Below are 20,295 nucleotides of genomic sequence, written 5' to 3'. Positions count from 1 at the left end.
CAGCGCTGGGAGAGAGCTCTCCCAGCGCTGCAGGTACTCCACCTCCACGAGGGGATTAGCTCCCAGTGCTGGGAGCGGGGCTTCCAGCGCTGGGGCACTGTTTACACTGACGCTTTACAGCTCTGTAACTTGCTGCGCTCAGGGCGGTGTTTTTTCACACCCCTGAGCGAGAAAGTTGCAGCGCTGTAAAGTGCCAGTGTAGCCATAGCCTCAGAGGAGACTTCTGGGGGCCTTCTCTCCCCAGGAGAGCAGTGGGCGCCCCATGGCTTGGCTCATTTCAGACCAGGCTGGAGAACGGGGAGCCCGACTTTGCTGGCCAAGGGGAATCAGCCAGATAACCAGATAACACTGAAGCCAAGTCCTTCTTGGCTTCAGTGAATAGGAAGGAAGTTGCAGCAGGTGTAATGGCCTGAGTGGGATGATACTGCGACTGATGCTACTCATCACCAGGGCTGCTTCTTGACAGGAGCTTCTGAGCTCTTCATCCCTCCTGCCCTGAGAATGGGGGCATGTTATATGGATGTGTTGTTCTCACTCTTAGACATGTATAGGCACCCACACATACAATACAAAAACAATTTTGTAGGCACCTCGGAGGACACAGTGGTTACTATTCCAGGCATAGTGGCCTCCCAGAACGTCAGAGTGATCGTTGGGATAAAACTCTCACCCTCTGTGCTCCAAACACACTATCTGAGCCAAAGGAGAATCCCCCATAGATGTCAGCAGTATAGGGCACATGACACATGATGGAGTAGTTCTGATCCCATCCAGCAGCAGACAGTGGGGCACAATACCCCAGCCAGTTTCTTGCTGTGTATAATAGACACACACACACTGTATACAACCTTTCTTAGCAAAAGCCCGTGCATTGGTTTAACCCAGGAGCATGACAGAGGCAATCTATGTGCTCTGTCCCTTCCAGGGCCTGCCCTCACTCTGTTTTTCCCTCTTGGTTGCAGTCCAACATCACGCGAGCCAACTGCAATAAGATGATCATGATGTTCACAGATGGCGGGGAAGACCGGGTCCAGGATGTGTTTGAGAAGTACAACTGGCCCAATAAAACGGTGAGTGCTCTGGTATTAGACACACCAATCCCCTGCTGACGTGGTCCTGGTTCTAGTGCAGCCCATGAGCACTGCCCATGCTCCAACAGGCGGTATATGCGTTCGCTTCTTACCCCAGAATGACCAGACTGCTGTGTGCGGTGCATTTGTTTCTTGGGCTCTACTCCTAGCCTCTCCCTGCCGGAGGCACTGTGAGGAATTGGGTAGGAGTGTTGGCTCTTGGAAGATGCCCAGCTATTCCACTTTTCAGCCTTTCCCAGCTGGAGGTGCTGTGGGGAGCGGGGCAGGAGCACTGGCTGTGGGGGAGCTGTGGGAGGAGCTCCCAGCTACTCCAGCCCCAGCCTCTCCCAGCAGGGGGTGCTGTGGGGAGAGGGCAGGAAAGCTGGCTGTAGGGGAGCTCCCAGCTACGCCAGCCCAGCCTCTCCCAACAGGGGGTGCTGTAGGGAATGCTACAAGAGCAGCAGCCACTGTAGCTAGGCAGGGATGCAGGTCCGAGGTTTACATCACAGCCCTTTATGGTGCTGCATTTAAAACAAGGGTGGGCAAACTTTTTGGCCCAAGGTCCACATCAGGGTTGCGTAACTGTATGGAGGGCCGGGTAGGGAAGGCTGTGCCTCCAAACAGCCTGGCCCCCGCCCCCCCATCCACCCCCTCCCACTTCCCACTCCCTGACTGCACACCTCAAAACTCCCAACCCATCCAACCCCCCCTGCTCCTTGTCCCCTGACCGCCCCCTCCCGGGACCCCCACCCCCTATCCAACCCCCCTGCTCCCTGTCCCCTGACTGCCCCTACCCCTATCCACAACCCTGCGACAGCCCCCCCAGGACTCCTACCCCCTATCCAACCGCCCTCTGCTCCTCATCCCCTGACCACGCCCTCCCGGGACCCCCCGCCCCTAACTGCCCCCCAGGATCCCACCCCCTTATCCAACCCCCCCTGCTCCCTGTCCCCTGACTGCCCTCCCGACCCCTATCCACATCCCCGCCCCCTGACAGGTCCCCTGGGACTCCCACTCCCAACCCTCCCTGTTCCCCATCCCCTGACCGACCCCCCCAGAACCTCCACTCCATCCAACCGCCCCCTCCTCCCTGACTGCCCCCCAGGGCCTCCCTCTCCCTTATCCAACCCCCCGACTCCCCACCCCCTTACCAGCAGCAGGAGCTCGCAGCCGTGACACCCAGCCAGAGCCAGCTGCACTCCCCATGCTGCTCAGCGGGAGGGGCAGGCCAGAGCACGGCCAGCGCGCGGCATGGCTGGGGGGGGAGGGACGACAGCAGGGGAGGGACCAGGGACTAGGCTCCCCGGCCGGGAGCTCAGGGGCTGGGCAGGACGGTCCCGCGGGCCGGATGTGGCCCGCCGGCTGTAGTTTGCCCATGTCTGATTTAAAAGCTGATATTAAATGTCCATTTTCAGTGTATTCTGCAGTTTCCAGGTGAGTGCGAGTCATTTCTGTCTCCCTCTGGACCCCGAGAGGGTTGATCAGAGCGGCTGACTGAGGGCCTATATCCTGCCCTAGTTAACATTTACATAGCTACAGACTTTCACTCTCTTCGGGTCTGCAATGAAGGGTCCGGTGAGATAACAGGCAGGCTGATAAGGCAAAAGCTTCCCCTTGGGTGGAGGCAAGATGTGTGTGAATTGCATTAGCAGGGCTGGGGGCAGGGAAACCTCCTCCTGGCTTTTAAGAGCAGATCCCGCAATTCAGACTTACACACACTCTCTCTCTCTCTCCAACGCTCACTGAGGAGCACAGTGGCTAACAAGCTGCTGTTCCACTGCCTGGAGAAAAGGGTCCCATCATGGGGTACTGGACACATGTGGCCTTGGATCCATTTTTGTAAGGAATAACCTAAGGTTTGCAGCTAAGGATCCACCGAGCTGTACTGAGCCACTCTACTGCGACAGGTACACGCTGCTTCCTGTTAAGCATTCTGGGTAATGTAATCTATTAGAAACAACAAGGAGTCTGGTGGCACCTTAAAGACTAACAGATTTATTTAGGCATAAGCTTTCGTGGGTGAAAAACCAGCTACGAAAGCTTATGCCCAAATAAATCTGTTAGTCTTTAAGGTGCCACCAGACTCCTCATTGTTTTTGTGGATACAGACTAACACAGCTACCCCTCTGATACTTGGTAGTCTATCAGGCCTTTCTTGTACTAAGAAGTGTTGTATTTAGAGCTACCACTAGAGGGCACTCCAAACAGTGTAGCCCAGAGCCCTGCCCAGGTGGCCATCCCATGCAGCTCGGCTGATTGCAGTGGGTTGCACAGGGGATAGGTGAAGGCAGGATTTGATGCTGTGTGCACCTATTGCTACGTTACGCGTGTGTAAGGAAAGCCCGGGTTAAAGGGTGCTGGTCTGGCAGGTGGGGACTGTCATGGTCCCAGCAGGTCCCTGCTGAGCAGTAATCCCACTGAGGTGGGAGTGGGAAAAGCAGCCTTTGGATTCAAGCTCGCTGGAGACCAAAAGTCAGCCCCGTGCAAGGGAAGTTTGGTGGCCTGTGTGAAATGAGTGCTCTATTCTCAGCCTGCTGCGAGTATCCATAGCACAAAAGCCACTGCCACCCCAGCATTAGTCAGGTTACAGTCTCAAGTGAAAAGAACAGGAGTACTTGTGGCACCTTAGAGACTAACAAATTTATTAGAGCATAAGCTTTCGTGGGCTACAGCCCACTTCTTCGGATGCATATAGAGTGAAACATATATTGAGGAGATATATATACAGACATACAGAGAGCATGAACAGGTGGGAGTTGTCTTACCAACTCTGAGAGGCCAATTAAGTAAGAGAAAAAAAACTTTTGAAGTGATAATCAAGATAGCTCAGTACAGACAGTTTGATAAGAAGTGTGAGAATACTTACAAGGGGAGATAGATTCAATGTTTGTAATGGCTCAGCCATTCCCAGTCCTTATTCAATCCTGAGTTGATTGTGTCTAGTTTGCATATCAATTCCAGCTCAGCAGTCTCTCGTTGGAGTCTGTTTTTGAAGTTTTTCTGTTGTAAGATAGCCACCCGCAGGTCTGTCATTGAATGGCCAGACAGGTTAAAGTGTTCTCCCACTAGTTTTTGAGTATTATGATTCCTGATGTCAGATTTGTGTCCATTAATTCTTTTGCGTAGAGACTGTCCGGTTTGGCCAATGTACATGGCAGAGGGGCATTGCTGGCACATGATGGCATATATCACATTGGTAGATGTGCAGGTGAACGAGCCCCTGATGGTATGGCTGATGTGATTAGGCCCTATGATGATGTCACTTGAATAGATATGTGGACAGAGTTGGCATCGGGCTTTGTTACAAGGATAGGTTCCTGGGTCAGTGTTTTTGTTCAGTGATGTGTGGTTGCTGGTGAGTATTTGCTTTAGGTTGGGGGGTTGTCTGTAAGCGAGGACAGGTCTGTCTCCCAAGATCCTGAAAGATGATCCTTTACTCTCACAGATCTTGGGAGACAGACCTGTCCTCGCTTACAGACAGCCCCCCAACCTAAAGCAAATACTCACCAGCAACCACACATCACTGAACAAAAACACTGACCCAGGAACCTATCCTTGTAACAAAGCCCGATGCCAACTCTGTCCACATATCTATTCAAGTGACATCATCATAGGGCCTAATCACATCAGCCATACCATCAGGGGCTCGTTCACCTGCACATCTACCAATGTGATATATGCCATCATGTGCCAGCAATGCCCCTCTGCCATGTACATTGGCCAAACCGGACAGTCTCTACGCAAAAGAATTAATGGACACAAATCTGACATCAGGAATCATAATACTCAAAAACTAGTGGGAGAACACTTTAACCTGTCTGGCCATTCAATGACAGACCTGCGGGTGGCTATCTTACAACAGAAAAACTTCAAAAACAGACTCCAATGAGAGACTGCTGAGCTGGAATTGATATGCAAACTAGACACAATCAACTCAGGATTGAATAAGGACTGGGAATGGCTGAGCCATTACAAACATTGAATCTATCTCCCCTTGTAAGTATTCTCACACTTCTTATCAAACTGTCTGTACTGAGCTATCTTGATTATCACTTCAAAAGTTTTTTTTCTCTTACTTAATTGGCCTCTCAGAGTTGGTAAGACAACTCCCACCTGTTCATGCTCTCTGTATGTGTGTATATATATCTCCTCAATATATGTTTCACTCTATATGCATCCGAAGAAGTGGGCTGTAGCCCACGAAAGCTTATGCTCTAATAAATTTGTTAGTCTCTAAGGGTACGTCTTCACTTACATCCGGGTCCGGATGTAAGCAATCGATTTTCTGAGTTCGATTTATCGCGTCTGGTTAAGACGCGATAAATCGATCCCGGATCGATCCCGGAAGTGCCCCGGATCGATCCCGGGAGTGCTCGCCTTCGACGCTGGTACTCCAGCTCGGCGAGCGGAGTACGCAGCATCGACGGGGGAGCCTTCCTGCCGCGTCTGGACCGCGGTAACGTCGGACTAAGGTACTTCGAATTCAGCTACGTTATTAACGTAGCTGAATTTGCGTACCTTAGTCCGAAGTGGGGGGGTTAGTGTAGACCAGCCCTAAGGTGCCACAAGTACTCCTGTTCTTTTTGCGGATACAGACTAACACGGCTGCTACTCTGAAACCAGTCTCAAGTGAGAGGCTAAGGGCCATGGCGACGGAGGGCCGGTCTGGACTCGAAATTTGCCCGGATTCCAGCCACCAGAGCAGACCCCTAGTATGTGCAGGGGAAGCCGTGATTTGCACTGGGTTCTGAAAACAAGGTGTGATCCACTGATGCAAATTGCAGTGAACCCCATCTCGCTGCAGCTGCACAGGTGGTGGGACCAGGGCAAGCCTGCAGGGTAGCCAAGGCCTGAACTCTCCTTCGAGCTGGAGCCCTCCAGAGGCACAACGGAGGGGAAGCTTGCACAGGCACTGCCTTGTGCTGTCCCTTGTGCATAGACACAAGGGCTGAGTCCCCGAGGGCTCTGAGCCAAATGTGGAGCTGCTGCAGCCCAGCTCTGACCTCAGGGGAGTCTTGTGAGTTACGGAGAGATCTGGCCTTTCCATCCTCTTCAGAGGAAAGGGGATGGACAAAGGGTTGGGGATGCAAGGGATGGGCCTGCCAGTGAATGGGTCGTGCCTGTGTAGCACGAAACAGAGATCTAGTGCACAGAGCCGCATGCTAGGGACAGAAGAGCAGGCAAAGAAATACCCGGGAAATGCAATGGGGTTTCTCCCTGGAAACGACATGCTGTGAATGAGCCAGCGAGTTGGGCAGAGGTGGTATCACGAGTAGGGGATTGAGCATGAGTCGGGAAAGGTGGGTGAGAAGCTCTGCAAGGGGGCTGGGAGTGAGTCTCTGGAGCTGCCTGGCCCTGCACCAGCTCATCACAAGGAAAGGGGAAACAATCACCAGCTTTATCACCTGATTCCACCTCATTTGATGGGAGCTATTACAACGTCTGCCCTTCCTGCCCGCCTGCTCCCACACTGAGCCACTGCCCTTGTAATGGGGCGGCTCACGTGCCAGGGCTGTTTTATTACCTGTGCTGAAATGCCAGGGAAGGAAATGGGCAGAGCTCCCTTGCCCGGGCTGTTGGCACACAGAGGGAGGTGTCACAGGAGAGCCGGGCTGGGAGGGAGGGGAATGGGAACACCTTGGTGTCTCCCAGTCCCATCAGCGGGGAGTGCTCTCAAGGGGCTGCAGGACTGTGGGAGAGGAGTCCCCAGGAGGCAGGAGGGTTGTGCCTAGATGGCTCCTTTTCCTGCCAGTCTATTGGCAGCAGGTCACTGCACTGTGACCCCCATCCATCCCCCCAGTAACTCGGCAAAGGGGAGCGGAGAGTCCTTTCCAGCCCAGACCGTGCAGCAGGAGTGGAACTGCTCCACATTCATTAGTCCAGCCTCCACGGGCCAAGCATCCCTTCAATTGCTGGGGAGGACTGGAGGGTCATCCAAGCAGCAAGCCCTCCAGCCCGACCCAGCCCCTTGTCGGCCCTGTCCTCTCAGAGCTGGGCCACACGGGGTGAATGGGAGAGAAGCACAGAAATGTAGGGCTGGAGGAAGTCTCGAATCCAGCCCCCTGGGCTGTGGCAGGACCAGGTCAGCCTAGACTAGCTCTGACAGTGTTTGTCCAACCTAGTCTTAAAACTCTCCAGTAACGGGGATTTTTCCACAACCCCCTTGGAGGCCTGTTCCAGAGCTGAACTATCCTGAGAGTTAGACAGTTTTTCCTAATATCGAACCTAAATCGCCCTTGCTGCAGATTAAGCCCATTGCTTCTTGTCCTACTGTCAGTGGGTGTGTGGGCAACAATTAATCACCATCTTCTTTGTAACAACACTTAACATATTTGAAGACTGTTATCAGGTCCGCCTCCCCCCCAAGTCTTCTTATCTCAAGATTAAACACCCCATTTTTTTAGTCTTTCCTCACAGGTCAGGTTTTCTAAACCTTTGATCATTTTTGCTGATCTTCGCTAGAGTCTCTCCAGTTTGTCCTCATCTTTCCCAAAGTGTGGCACCCAGAACTGGACCCAGCACTTCAGCTGGGGTCTCAACAGTGCCAAGCAGAGCAGAACAATGACCTCCTGTGTCTTACATGCGACACTCCTGTTAATACACCCCAGAATGATATTACCTTTTTTGCAACTGCGTCACATTGTTGACTCATATTCCATTTGATCCACTCTAACCCCCAGATCCTTTTCAGCAGCACGGCCACCTAGCCAGTTAGTCCCCATTTTGTAGTTTTGATTTTTGATTTTTTTCTTCCTAAGTGCCGTATGTTGCGCTTGTCTTTACTGAATTTCGTCTTGTTGATTTTAGACCAATTCTTCAATTTGTCAAGGTTGTTTTGAATTCTAATCCTGTCCTCCAAAATGCTGCCAACCAATCCCAGTTTGGTGTCCCCTGCATATTTTGAAAGCACACTCTTCCACTCCATCATCCAAGTCATTAATGAAAATATTGAATTGTAATGGATCCGAGACCAGCCCCTGCAGGACCCCACTAAATTCATCCTCACAGTCTGACAGCAAATCATTGATAACTACACTTTGAGTACGGTCTTTCAGCCAGTTTTGCACTCACTTCATAGTAATTTAATCTAGACCAAGAGAGAGTGTTGCATGATGGGTGCTGTAGTCTACAGCTGCTGCTTGGCTCAAAGAGCTGTCTAGATCAGGTGGAAGTCAAACATTTTCCTCCCCCCACCCGTGCGTTTACTGCAAAAGCAAGAGTAATAAGTGTCTCGATACTAACAATGCTAAGCTGATTCGAACGGGGTGCTTTGAGGGATTGACAGAAAATACTGGACCTTAAAGACTAAGAGTCTATGGGGAGTGAGATTTTCTTCACTTTAGATTGTAATAACATTTTCAAAGCCTCACAACCTGGCTGAGCAAAGCAACGCTTAACTGACTGATTGAAAGTCAATGGGACTCAGGCTCCTAAATCAGTTAGGCATAGCAACGCAGAGCAGAACAGTGCCTAAATGCCTTTCCCAGGCTGGCCCTAAGTCCAAGCTGCACACAGGGAGTGAACCAGGCCACAGACAGGATCAGCGGGAGACCCATCAGTAGAATGGTGGGCGGGCATCAGAGGCAGCATGGTCTAGTGGAGAGGGGCACAAGACTGAGACACGGGAGATCTGGGCGCTCTTCCCAGCTCAATCACTGCCTGGCTGTGCTATTGGGCAAGTCACTTCACCTCTCTGGCTCATTGTCCCTGTCTCGCCTTTTTCAGTTGTATGCGACTGTCTCTTGCTGTGTTTGTACAGGGAGGCCCTGATCTCAAGTGGGGGCCTTAGGAGAAGAAGAAGAATTTGGGAGCTTCTGTCTCCCAGTCCCATGCTCTGTCCGCTAGACCACACTGCTGTGCTCATCGATTCCTAGAGTTTGAGGGCAGAAGGGGCCATCGGATCGTCCAGTCTGGCCTCCTGCAGGCCAGAGAACCGCACCCAGTTGCCCCTGTGCCAAGCCCGCTAACCTGGGTTTGGCTAATGTCAAGGCAGCCAAGCCTGGATTTGAAGACACCAATGGATGAAGGCTCCACCGCTTCCCTTGGACCTTGTTCCAGTGCTTAGTCGCCCTTGCTGTGAAACATTTGTGCCTTGTTTCTAGTTTCAGATTGTCTGGCTTCAGCTTGCAGCCCTGGGCTCCTGCACTGCAGTGCCCCAAGCCCAGCCAGGCCAGCTAGCTCAGTGAGGGCCTTCAGCCTGAGCTGGTACATGGTCCAGCTCTCGTGGTGTTGCGCTCTGGTGCTGAGACATTCCGGGGCGTGGTGCAGTTAGCAGATCCCTGTCTCTGTCCCCCATTACTAACCTGCCCCCCGTTCCGCCAGGTGCGAGTGTTCACCTTCTCGGTGGGACAGCACAACTACGACGTGACCCCCCTGCAGTGGATGGCTTGTGCCAACAAAGGTAAGTAGGATGGCGCTGGGGGGGGAATAGCTGACCCCGGCCAGGATCTGAATGCTGTGGGTAGGGCACTGCTCTGGGGAAGCTCACCCCGGCTGGGCTCTGAGTGCTGTGGGCAGGGCACTGCTGTGGGGAAGCTCACCCCGCTCAATGGTTGTGTGGCATTGCCCACCGCAAACAGATCTAACCTCTGTGGTACAACAGGGCTGTGGTTTTGCTACTACATTGTTTAACTGGAGGGTCCAGCTGATGTCTTGCCCCTTGTGCTCTGGCATTTTGGGGTACGGGGCCCAGCGAGGAGCCGGGGTGCCAGGCCCGGCACTCTGTGACTCACTCAGTGCAATTCACAAGACGCTCCAAATAGTCTCTCCCTGCTTTCCGGAGCTTCTCAGAGGCAACATAACAAACCTAACCCAAGAGTTCCATCTGCTGGCTGATTGGGAGCCTGCAGGGAAAGTGCAGGAGAGTCGCCCTTCACAGACGGAAGGCATCTATGCTTTCCGTCCGCACAAGCAAAGCACCTCCTCCTGGTCTGACCTTCCCCGGTGGCCGAGGTGGAGAGAGGATACAAAATCTCCCTGGGAGCCAGTACTGTGTGCTGCTCACTGCCCCAGCTGGGAGATGCCTCTTCTTCAAAGCTGGACTGCACAGAAAACAGGGTCCCCCTACCTTAGCTCCATTCACATGAACCCCAGCACCGAGCCAGGCTCACCCACCCTGCTGGCCCGTAAAGCAGAGGGGCCAAGGACCGGGCTGAGGTGCCCTCGCCCTCCGACAGTTCTGTCGCACTGAGTGGCAGAGGAGGTGCATGGGAAGTTTGCTCTGCCTTTGCTGTCTGGATAGAGGGCTCCACGCTGGCACCGTTCGCTGGCACGTAGTTGCTTGTAAAGGGAGAGGTAGCCATCCCTGTGTCGGTTCTGTGCCCACTGGGGACATCGTCTGCCAGGGGAGCCGGGTGGCATGTGCAGGACCTCCACACATAGGGGAGGGGGAGCCGCTTGTGGGGGTCACTGCCATGAGTGCAGAATGGGGGCATGGAGCAGATTATGGGGAGGGCCTCACCCTGTAGCAGAGCTACCCAGGAGCGGGGTTGGGGGGGCGGGGTTCCATGAGCAAAGGAGCCAACTGGGCCCCAAGGAGCAGTGAGCCTCTCCCCGGGAGCTGACTCAGGACCAGGGATAGGCTGGGCAGTTAGTCCCCCCACTCCCCCCACACTGCCTGGAGAGGCCTGGCACAGGGCTCCGCCCACTCAGCCTGGCCCGCTGCTCTCCCCTCCTGCCATCAGCCCAATACCTCTTTCCCTGCCTGACGAACGTGTCTGCCAGTGCCAAGCCCTCTCCTAGGGCCTGCTCTGTGGGGGAGCCGTGAGGAGCCTTCGCTCTGCCCCCTGCACTCACACCTCTGCTCCCTGAGCCTGCTGCATGTCCCTTCCCCAGGCTTCTTCAGCAGCCTCCTGGCTCCGGCCTCTGCCAAGGACTCTCCCTCCCCACCTCTCCATTCCTGCAAGTCTCTCTCTCTCCTCTCTACCTGCTGCCTCCCGTCTGTGCCTCTTCACTAGCCCACACTGCTTTTGTCTCTCCTTTGTCCTGACCAGGGATCTCCCCCTTACCTGGCTGTATCAGTCCCGGACACCCATCAACCCCCGGGCTAGCGTTAATTCAGCTATCCTCTCGGTGCCCTCTCCCCTCCCAGCACGTCTGGGAATTCATGCACCACGCGCCAACAGCATCTGTTCCTCACCCCTCTTAGCCCCACTTGAGTCTCAATTACCACGCTGCAGCCCCGCAACAGGTAATGCTCATTATGGCTTATCAGCTCCCATCCGCGCCTCGCTCGTGGGAACATGGGGCGCCCAGCAGTTACAGCAATGGACTCTTGGGGTTCTGCATCTCACTCAGCATGCGGGTGCTAAGGTTTTGGAAAGTGACCCGTGATTTTGGGAGCCTGAGACCCCCTGATTTTCAGTGGAGGCAGAGAACCCGCTCTCTGCAAATTGGCCTCTTTCAGGGGATTCACGCTGGGCCCCGGCGCCATGGGGTGCACACGCTGTCTCGGCTGCTGGAGGGTTACTAGGGAAAGCTGTCTGCCTGCTTAGCTGGGCTGATGGTTGGCCTGACAGCTGGGCAGTGGAGATAAAAGAGCTGTGGAGTGGATGGGAGGGGTGGCTGCCAGGGAGGCTGAGGAGCAGGAGCCTTCAGCCAGAGACTGGTGAGATGCTACCCAAGAAACCGGATCCTCTCAAAGAGCAGACCCCAGGGTGACTCTGATGGGTTCAGACAGAGTCTCTGGGTTCCCGTGTGAAACCCAGCAAAGGGTTTTACTAAGGCCTTGAAGCGGCAAGCCATGCTTTGAAGAAACCCGCACTGTACACCCCTTACCTAGGGTGACTGGCCTCCTGATCCATGGGACTTGAACGCTCTGCAAGGGAATAGGACCACTAGAGACCTGGCGAGAGGGCCGAGGCTGTAGCAAAAAATCAACAGGAAGGCTAGATAATGATCGCTCCAGCAATGGAGGGGAAACTGAGGCAGAATTGCTGTGTCACTTGGTTTTCAAAGATCAAAAGTGACCACTGACAGGCTCCCCAAATCACTGGTCTGTTTTGAAGCTGATTGATGCCTCATTATCATCTAATGTGGGGGAGGGGCAATTTACAAACTGCCTCCTGAATTCCCAGGGCTTTGGGTGGCATAGTGTGAATGCTCTGTAGATTGACAGCATTGGCACTAGCTACAGCAGAGCCTGGGAGAGCAGCACGGCTCAGGTTCCTCCGCATGGGCCTGATCCTACAGCTCATTGTGGACCTGCATCCCCCATGCTATTCCAGCCCTGCCCTCTCCCTCCCCTCCAGCTCTGCCCATGCCCTTCAATCCCAACCCACAGCCCTCTGCTATCCCTGCCCTGGGCTCCCCCATGCCCACAGCCCTGCCGGTGCCTCTCAATCCCAATCCACAGCTCCTCCGCCCCCACTGTCCCAGACCTGGGCTCCCACCCATAAGTTCTGCCCATGCCCATCACACCTGACCTACAGCTAGGGTGACCAGACAGCAAATGTGAAAAATTGGGAGGGGGGGGAGGGTAATAGGAACCTATATAAGAAAAAGACCCAAAAATTGGGACTGTCCCTATAAAATCGGGACATCTGGTCACCCTACCGACAGCCCCCTGCTCTGCCAGCCCTGGGCTCCACCCACCCCAGCTTTGTGCATGCCCTTTGCTCCTGCCCTGTAGGATTCAATCCTTGTTCTGGTCCTTACAACTCCTTTCAGTCTCGTTTCTCCACAGCCCCATCTGTTTGTTTGCCTGCAGTATCCCGCCCTGGTTTCAATCCAAAGAGAGCGACTGGGGATCCTGCTCCCCGCTCCATTGCTGGCTCCTTCCCCCCACCCAGGACCCATTGTCTCCAGGGCCCGGGGCTCTAGCTCAGGGATCCCTGCAGGTGGTACCCATAGGACTTTGGGATCACATCCTCAGTGGCTCTGAGGCTGTGAGGAGGGAGGGCATTGGCCAAGGGCGAATGGGGAGGTACCAGGCTGTGCGCAATGGGCGTGTTTCTACAGCTCCCTGCTTTGTTTCTCTGCATAGGTTACTACTTCGAAATTCCCTCCATTGGGGCCATCCGAATCAACACACAGGTAAGGAGCCGCGCCGGCCCCCAGCACACATACACCCAGAGATCCACCAGAGGGAAACTCAAATGATCCCTCTAGTCTGACCTCCCGCATGACACAAGCTAGAGAACCGGTTCCTGAGGTTCTTGCATCGGACCCAGTGGCTTGGGCTCTGAGAGAGACACCCAGTGCTGGGGTAGGACTCCAGCTAATGGAGGAGAAGCCAATCCAAAGGGGAGTTAATCGCCCTCACTCTTACACACAGGCACCTCTTTCCAGGTTGTCCTTAGCTGGCTTCATCTCCCAGCCGCTGGATTGTCTGCCAGCGAGCCCGGTAATGTCGCCCCTGGACAGGGCTGGCTGGGCCTGTGCTAGATTTTCTCCCCTTGAATCCCCCACTGCTGCCCCAGAACCAGTGCTGCCCCAGAGTAAGGGCCCTGGCTCACGCTGGCTGCCAGCATTGTTGCCGCCCTGCTGGCTAGCATGACACCGAGCACAGGGGTAGAATGCTGCTGGTGCCTCCTCTACCCCAGAGCTGCCAGCATGCCACGGGAGCTGCAGTGGTGGTAGATCAAGTGAGGAATGCTAGAGCGGACGCAGCCTTCACCGCTGAAGGTTTTACCCCTGTTCCTGAAGCGGGGCTCGAACACATCTCTGGCACACAGGCAGCACCACCTCAGAAGTGTGGGGACAGATGTGCCGGTGCTGGCAGGGGCCCAGGAACTTCCCTCTGCCTAGGACTGGGGCCAAATTGAGTCAGATCAAAGGGCCAGAGCTGGCTCTGATCCAAGCAGACTTCACTGGGAGAAATGTCTCCTCTCTCACCCCCAACCCCAAGAACAGCGCATCCATCACTGGCGATTTTTAAATCCAGACTGGCTGTGTTTTGTAGAACCTCTCGCCTACCCCTTGGACTCTGCACTGGTACAACAGGAATTATTCTGGGGAAGTTTGCTGGCCGGGGTTATCTAGTCTGATCTCCTGTGTGACCACAGTGCCCCCTTCTGGCCTTGGGATCTATGAAATCTGCAAGCTGCAAACCCTGCCTGGCCATTCCACCCTGCTCTGCAGATGCTTCTCAGTCCCCACCTGCAGCCCACTCGCCCTTCTGTCCCAGCCTTGAATCTTTCCCAAGGCCAAACCCCCAAGCACCCTGAATTGCTGAGTACACAATGCAGGCAGATATCTATGGGGTGCCCAGCTGGGGCCCCCAGACCCATTTCAGCGTGACCTGAGTCCACGTTGGGAAAGGAGAGCAGAGACTAGGTACCCGTCACAGAGCCTGATGAGCCGCATTATTGAAACGAATGGCCCACTTCTTGGACCTTTTTTTCCCTTCCCTCCTTAAGTGGCTAGTTATTAAACTTCGTACTTTAATCCACATGGAGCAGAGCGAGCGGCGCCAGCTGATCTGTCAGGCTGTTCAAGGTGACAGGCGTCAAGTGAGAGCTGGGGACAAGTTACTAGCACCAGGCAAATGGGGCTGCCAGGCTGGGCTAGTGGCCTTCTGTTCACAGCCCAGCCAGGCATTCCAGCCAGACAATTGCAAAACAACATGGCAAAAGAGGGAGGGGGGAAAGGAATGGGAGAGTGAGTGAGTTTTAGCTGGTTGCACAAGGTTATCCATGGGACACTGGGGGCTGGCCTGTCCCCTTGCCTCGCTGAATGGCTGGGGATGTTCTGCTCTTCCCCTGGTTCTCCTCCTCATCTGTGGGGGCAGTTCTCTGCTCCCTTTGCCTTTCCTTGGTTTCTCTGCAGCTGAAGTGTTGGATACTCAAAGGGAAACCAGCAAGGATGGGGAGCAAATAAAGTCCTGGTGTCCCCACCCCTTGCCCCAATCCTGGGGTAGGGTCCGGGTGTCGTGTTGTCCCCCCTGCCATCCCATCCTGGGGTAGGGTCCAAGTGTCGTGTTGTCCCCCCCGCCATCCCATCCTGGGGTAGGGTCCGAGTGTCGTGTTGTCCCCCCCTGCCATCCCATCCTGGGGTAGGGTCCGAGTGTCGTGTTGTCCCCCCCTGCCATCCCATCCTGGGGTAGGGTCCGAGTGTCGTGTTGTCCCCCCCGCCATCCCATCCTGGGGTAGGGTCCGGGTGTCATGTGCCCCCCAGTCCCATCCTGGGGTAGGGTTCAGGTGCCATGTGCTCCCCACACCCTGGTTTCATGACTCTGGAGTAGGGTGTAGGTATGGCCCATCCTATAGAGATGGAGAATGGGACAGATGGGGAGCCCTGTATGGGTACGGAGCAGTCCAATGGGGGACGGGTGCTGTATGCAGAGCAGAGCTCAGAGCAGAGGGTTACGATCAGGGAATGTTGCATGGCATAGGCGTGGTCCCAAGTGACACGTGGTCAGTTTGAAAATCATGGGCCATATCCTGAGCTGGTGCTGCTGAGGACCTGGCCTGAGAGTAAAGGTGCAAGCGACAAAATCTTTCTCTCTGGCAGCGTTGCCAACTCTCTGTTTCTGTGTTTGGCACTGGTGCGGCTGCTTCTGGAATCCGGTGTCCCGTTCTGGGGCCCACCATCCAAGAAGGATGTTGATACAGTGGAGTGGGGTCAGAGAAGAGCCATAGGAATGAGTAAAGGGCTAGAGAATCTGCCTTATAGCGATAGACTCATAGGGTACGTCTGCCCTGCCACTGGCATGAGCTTCCCAGCCCGGGTAGACAGACTCCAGCCCTGCTAGCATGCATTACTAAAAATAGCAGTGTGGATGTTACAGCTTGGGGCTCCAGCCCACCTGACCCTCTAGGGGGAGGATAGCTGGGTGGTTTGAGCATTGGCCTGCTAAACCCAGCATTGTGAGTTCAATCCTTAAGGGGGCCATTTAGGGATCTGGGGCAAAAATATGTCTGGGGATTGGTCCTGCTTTGAGCAGGGGGTTGGACTAGATGACCTCCTGAGGTCCCTTCCAACCCTGAGAGTCTATGATTCTAGCCTTGAGAGCCCCAGGTGCAGCCCAAGCCAACACACCCACACTGCTATCTTTAGCACACTACCATGAGCCCCACTAAAGCGGGTCTGTCTACATGGAGGAAGGCTGCAGTGTCTACATACCCAAAGAGCTCAACCTATTTAGCTTAACAAATTGAAGATTAAGGAGCAACTTGATCACAGTCTGTAAGTACCTTCCTGAGGAACAAATATTTGCTAATGGGCTCTTCAGGCTAGCACACAAAGGTCTTATGCAGTCCAATGGCTGGAAGATGAAGCTAGCCAAATTCAGACTGGCAATAAGGCGTAAATTGTTAAGTGAGAGTAATTGACCATTGGAATGATTTTCCACACATCATGGTGGATTCTCCATCACCAGCAACTTTTAAATCAAGATTCGGATTTTTTTTTTAAAGGTCTGCACTAGTTTGAAAGGAATTATTGTGGGGCAGGTCTCTGGCCTGTGCTATACAGGAGGCCAGTCTAGATGATCACAGTGCTCCCTTCTGGCCTTGGAATCTGTGGATTACAAGTCTTGCAGATTTGATGATTTCCTTCACCTCCTAGCTCTTGGAGTCAGGTGATTTTATGAGAATCTCAGCTTGAAAACACGGCCCCTAATAGCTCAGAAACAAGAAAACAACTAAAAAGACCCCAACCAGCAATGCAGAGCTACAATGCACTCGTTTCTCAGAGGCATCCGTTCTCGGCATTTAACGTCTCGGCTGCAGAGCAGTAATTGTATCCCTTTGAAATTAAGTGTAAAACAAGATCAGAACCACACTAACACAAAGCACACTGCTGTCTTGAATCTGAGCTCAGATGGCCCCGGAGTCTGTCGCATTTCTCCTGAAAAGTCAAACTCCATCCACGTAATGGCTCTGAGAGGGGTTGCTCGGGCAGGATAATGTAGCCATTTGTGTCCCCCGTTCTTAGTGCTTGGGGTGAGGCAGAGTAGATTGGTTGGAACAGAGGGTAGTAAAGTGAAGCTGCTGTGCTAGTGACAGATGTCACGTTACTGAGCTCATTGGCGTCTGCTGCTCCCCATATTCAAAAAGCTAAATCGCCAGCGTGTTCGTCTGGACGTGCTCCAGACTACTGTTTGTCTGATCCAACTATGGGCCTGATCCTGCAGTCCTCCCTCGGGCAAACCTTCCCATTGGAACTGAGAGTTTTGCTGAGGATGTGATGAGCCAGGCACCATTTTGCTGGGCAACCAGTCCTGTCCTCCAGCATCGTCTGCGATTATCGTCTCCCTCACTACACCTCCGTGGCCCATCATGCAGTGGAACTGCACCCACTACAGTGGTGGCTGAGCCAGAGAGAGGCTGCTGAGCCCAACACGGTCTGGGTCGGATCTTTGAGCTCCAGCCATTGAGGCTCCTGCTTTTAAGATCCAGAGGTCGTTGGTTCAGTTCCTGCTCTCCACCCAGGGCTGCAGAGTAACATGAACATCATATGCAACTGGCGTTCATGCGGCAAAGACATTTCTCAGGGCTCTGACAGCACCGTTTGGAGAATTGCTGAGCTGGTGCCTGAGCCATTCTCAGCCCCATCCCGGCCGACCCATGGTGCTCCTGGCCATCCAGAGGCATTCAGCCTACCACACGGCAGAGACTCCTCCACAATCACTTGGAAGGGCTTGGCCAGCACCTCGCCATGCTGGGTCCCTGCATATGGTGAACGGCTGGGCTTACCCATCACATTTATTTCCCCTGCTGACGTTCCCACTGGGCTCTGATGGGGTCACTGCCATGTTCTTGACCCAGTGGTCACTCAGGATTGGGGATGGGGCTGCATCTTGCAGCCCTGCAGTTTGCCAGAGGGCCCCCCATACGTGGTGCAGCTGTAGGTTTTCTTAGGGGGCCCATAGGGCAGTGTGAGCAGGGTGGGAGGCAAGGAGTGGATGTTCTGGAAGAAGTGGCTCCTTGTCCCTACCTCTTACCTGTAGTGCCGCTCACAGAAGGGTTTGGTGGTTTGTCCCATATCCCCCAGCCTGGCCTTGAGGAAAATGAGGGAGTCCCAGATGTGGCTGGGCGCGTAGTAAGGAGAGGGTGTGATGGGCCCAAGTCCTGCAGTAGAGCTGGCTATTGAACCGTACGCTTCCACGGTGCCGCATCGCATCAGGGGCCCGTGGTGATGTAATGCCACTTCTTAATGCTGCCTCCCAGGGCGAGGACGCATCCCGTGATGCAGAGTCGCGGTGCGAAGGTGTGCCAACAAACACAAAAGGGAGGCAGCCTGAGGGGGCAGAGAGAGACCCCTGAGCCCTCAGTGCTGCCTGGGACCCTCCCTTTCTCTGGCACAGCCCCCCAGCACTCCTCAGAGCGTTTGGCCTACAGTGAACGTTTCCGACTCAGACTGGAACATGGGAATATCCCTCCCAGCCCCGCCAGCCCTCCAGGAGTGTGACCCAGTGCATGGTGCACCCAGAGCAGCTGGCCAGCGGAAACTCGCTGCCAGCCAGCGGTTTGTGGGCCTGATCCAAGGCCCAGTACGGCCTGGGCACCACAGCGGAGGGGGCATCTCTTGCGTGGCCGCGCTTTGCGCTGGAATTTGCCATTTGCTTTGAATTCTTTCCGTGTGGCTGACAGCCCTTGCTTCCCTCTTCTCCATTCTTTGCCTCCACTTCCTCCCGCCACCTCCTTCGCCAGCCAGCGATCGTCTCCACCCTTCAATCCCATTTCCGCAGGGTACTCACGGCTGCCTGTCCAGACAGATCTCTCCTCTCAGTCCCCCATGGCTGTGCCAGTGGGGAAAGGCACAGGGCGAAGTGTCTCACAGGGTATCTGCGGCAGAGCTGAGAACCTTTCTCGCTGTGTATCTACACTGCAAGCACAGGCTGGGATTGCCGCTCATATTGACGGACCTGAGCTAGTCTGAATCTTGCTTTGCTTGGGTTCCGGAGCACTGAAACCATGGCAACGCAGGCGCCATCGCAGGCTGCACGAGCCCGCCTGGAACCTTGTGGAATCACTCAGGCTTCTGCACCCCAGCTCGCTTGGTACATCTACATGAGCTGCAGCCAGGCCCCGCGGCTGCAGGGAAGATGTGCCCTTAGTGCTCTTGTTTCCAGCTGGTTGTCACGGGTGCGGATCCGCATGCTCATGGAGAGTGGGGTGTACCCACAGCGGTAAGGGCCCGGAGGTCGGTTTCTTTCAGCATTCACCTCCAATGCTTTAATTTTAAACAACTCCGCAAGGTTGCAGCCGGACAACTGTGCCATTGCTGTCCTGTGGGGGCTCAGGCCTGCTCAGAGCAGGGCTCAATGACCCGGTGCTGCAGCTGAGTGGAGAGAAAGGATGGCCCAGTGGTCAGAGCGCTGGCAGGAGACCAGGGTTCGGTTCCTTGCTCTGTCCCATGCAACACTGAGCCCCAGGTTGGAGATACCAGCCCTGCCCTGCTGAATAGGAGTGGGATAAAAATACATGAAAGAGTGTCAGGCGCCCAGATACGACGGGGGCCATGTAAGCAGCTTAGATAGATAGTTCTCCCACGGGGGTAAACGGTGAGTGTGGATAAAGCTTTAATACCATCCCTGGTGTACTCCTAGGAGCTATGCTTTCTCTTTCTGGCTGCATGGCTCCCTCCTGCTCCATGCCTTCTCCTTGCTTCTCTCTCTTGTCATCCAGAAAGAATACAGCCCCCTCAGGGCCCAGGCTGCAGCCTGCTGCTCTCTCCATGGCAACCTCCATGCGGGGGGGTGGGAGGGGGTTAATCGATTTGGGGAGAAGGGAGGGCTGATTGGCAAGCGCTGCCCCCTAATGCACTTGGGCAGGTGGCCGAAAGCACTGAGCCTCCAGTCTGTCCCCAGTCCTTCCCCCTACTCTGGCACCCAGGGAGATGCTGGTTTAGAAAGGATTTAGAAAGGATTGGGTGTGGTTCGCATCACTCCTGGTGCTCCCCTCACCACCCTCCTTCCGCTGTGGTCTGCAGTGCTGGTGGGGCTCAGCTGCTTAAATCCTTCCCGAGCCTGTAGGATGAAAAGCTACTTCCCCATGGGAGCCACCTCGGGCCTGGTTGTGCTCTGTGTCCCAGCAGTATAGAGCAGGAGTGCTGCCACGGGGGTAGTAAAGGGTGAGTGAGTGAGAGGGGAGATGGGCACTGCTACATCACTCTTTCCATTAGCACATTTCAAAGTGCTTTACAAAGGGAGGGCAGTGCCATGATCCTCATTTTACAGATGGGGAAACTGAGGCACAGAGTGAGGCTGTGAGTTGCCCAAGGTCACCCAGCACGGCAGAGCTAGGAACAGCATGCAGGTCTCCTAAATGCCAACCCAGTG

General features: G+C 54.6%; 1 protein-coding gene across 1 annotated transcript in view; it reads left to right on the top strand.

Annotated features, from left to right (window-relative positions):
- The window catches only part of CACNA2D2 (calcium voltage-gated channel auxiliary subunit alpha2delta 2), a 581,166-nt gene that overhangs the window by 500,821 nt on the left and 60,050 nt on the right, over positions 1 to 20,295 (top strand). The window contains exons 12-14 of the mRNA XM_065407282.1: positions 963 to 1,070; positions 9,393 to 9,471; positions 13,054 to 13,103. Coding sequence (XP_065263354.1) covers positions 963 to 1,070; positions 9,393 to 9,471; positions 13,054 to 13,103 — 237 coding nt within the window. The remainder of the gene's footprint in view (positions 1 to 962; positions 1,071 to 9,392; positions 9,472 to 13,053; positions 13,104 to 20,295) is intronic.

This window comes from Emys orbicularis, chromosome 7 (genome assembly GCF_028017835.1).
Source record: "Emys orbicularis isolate rEmyOrb1 chromosome 7, rEmyOrb1.hap1, whole genome shotgun sequence".
NCBI lineage: Eukaryota > Metazoa > Chordata > Testudines > Emydidae > Emys > Emys orbicularis.
Note: the sequence above shows the minus strand (reverse complement) of the source record. Positions and strands in the feature narration are given on the sequence as shown.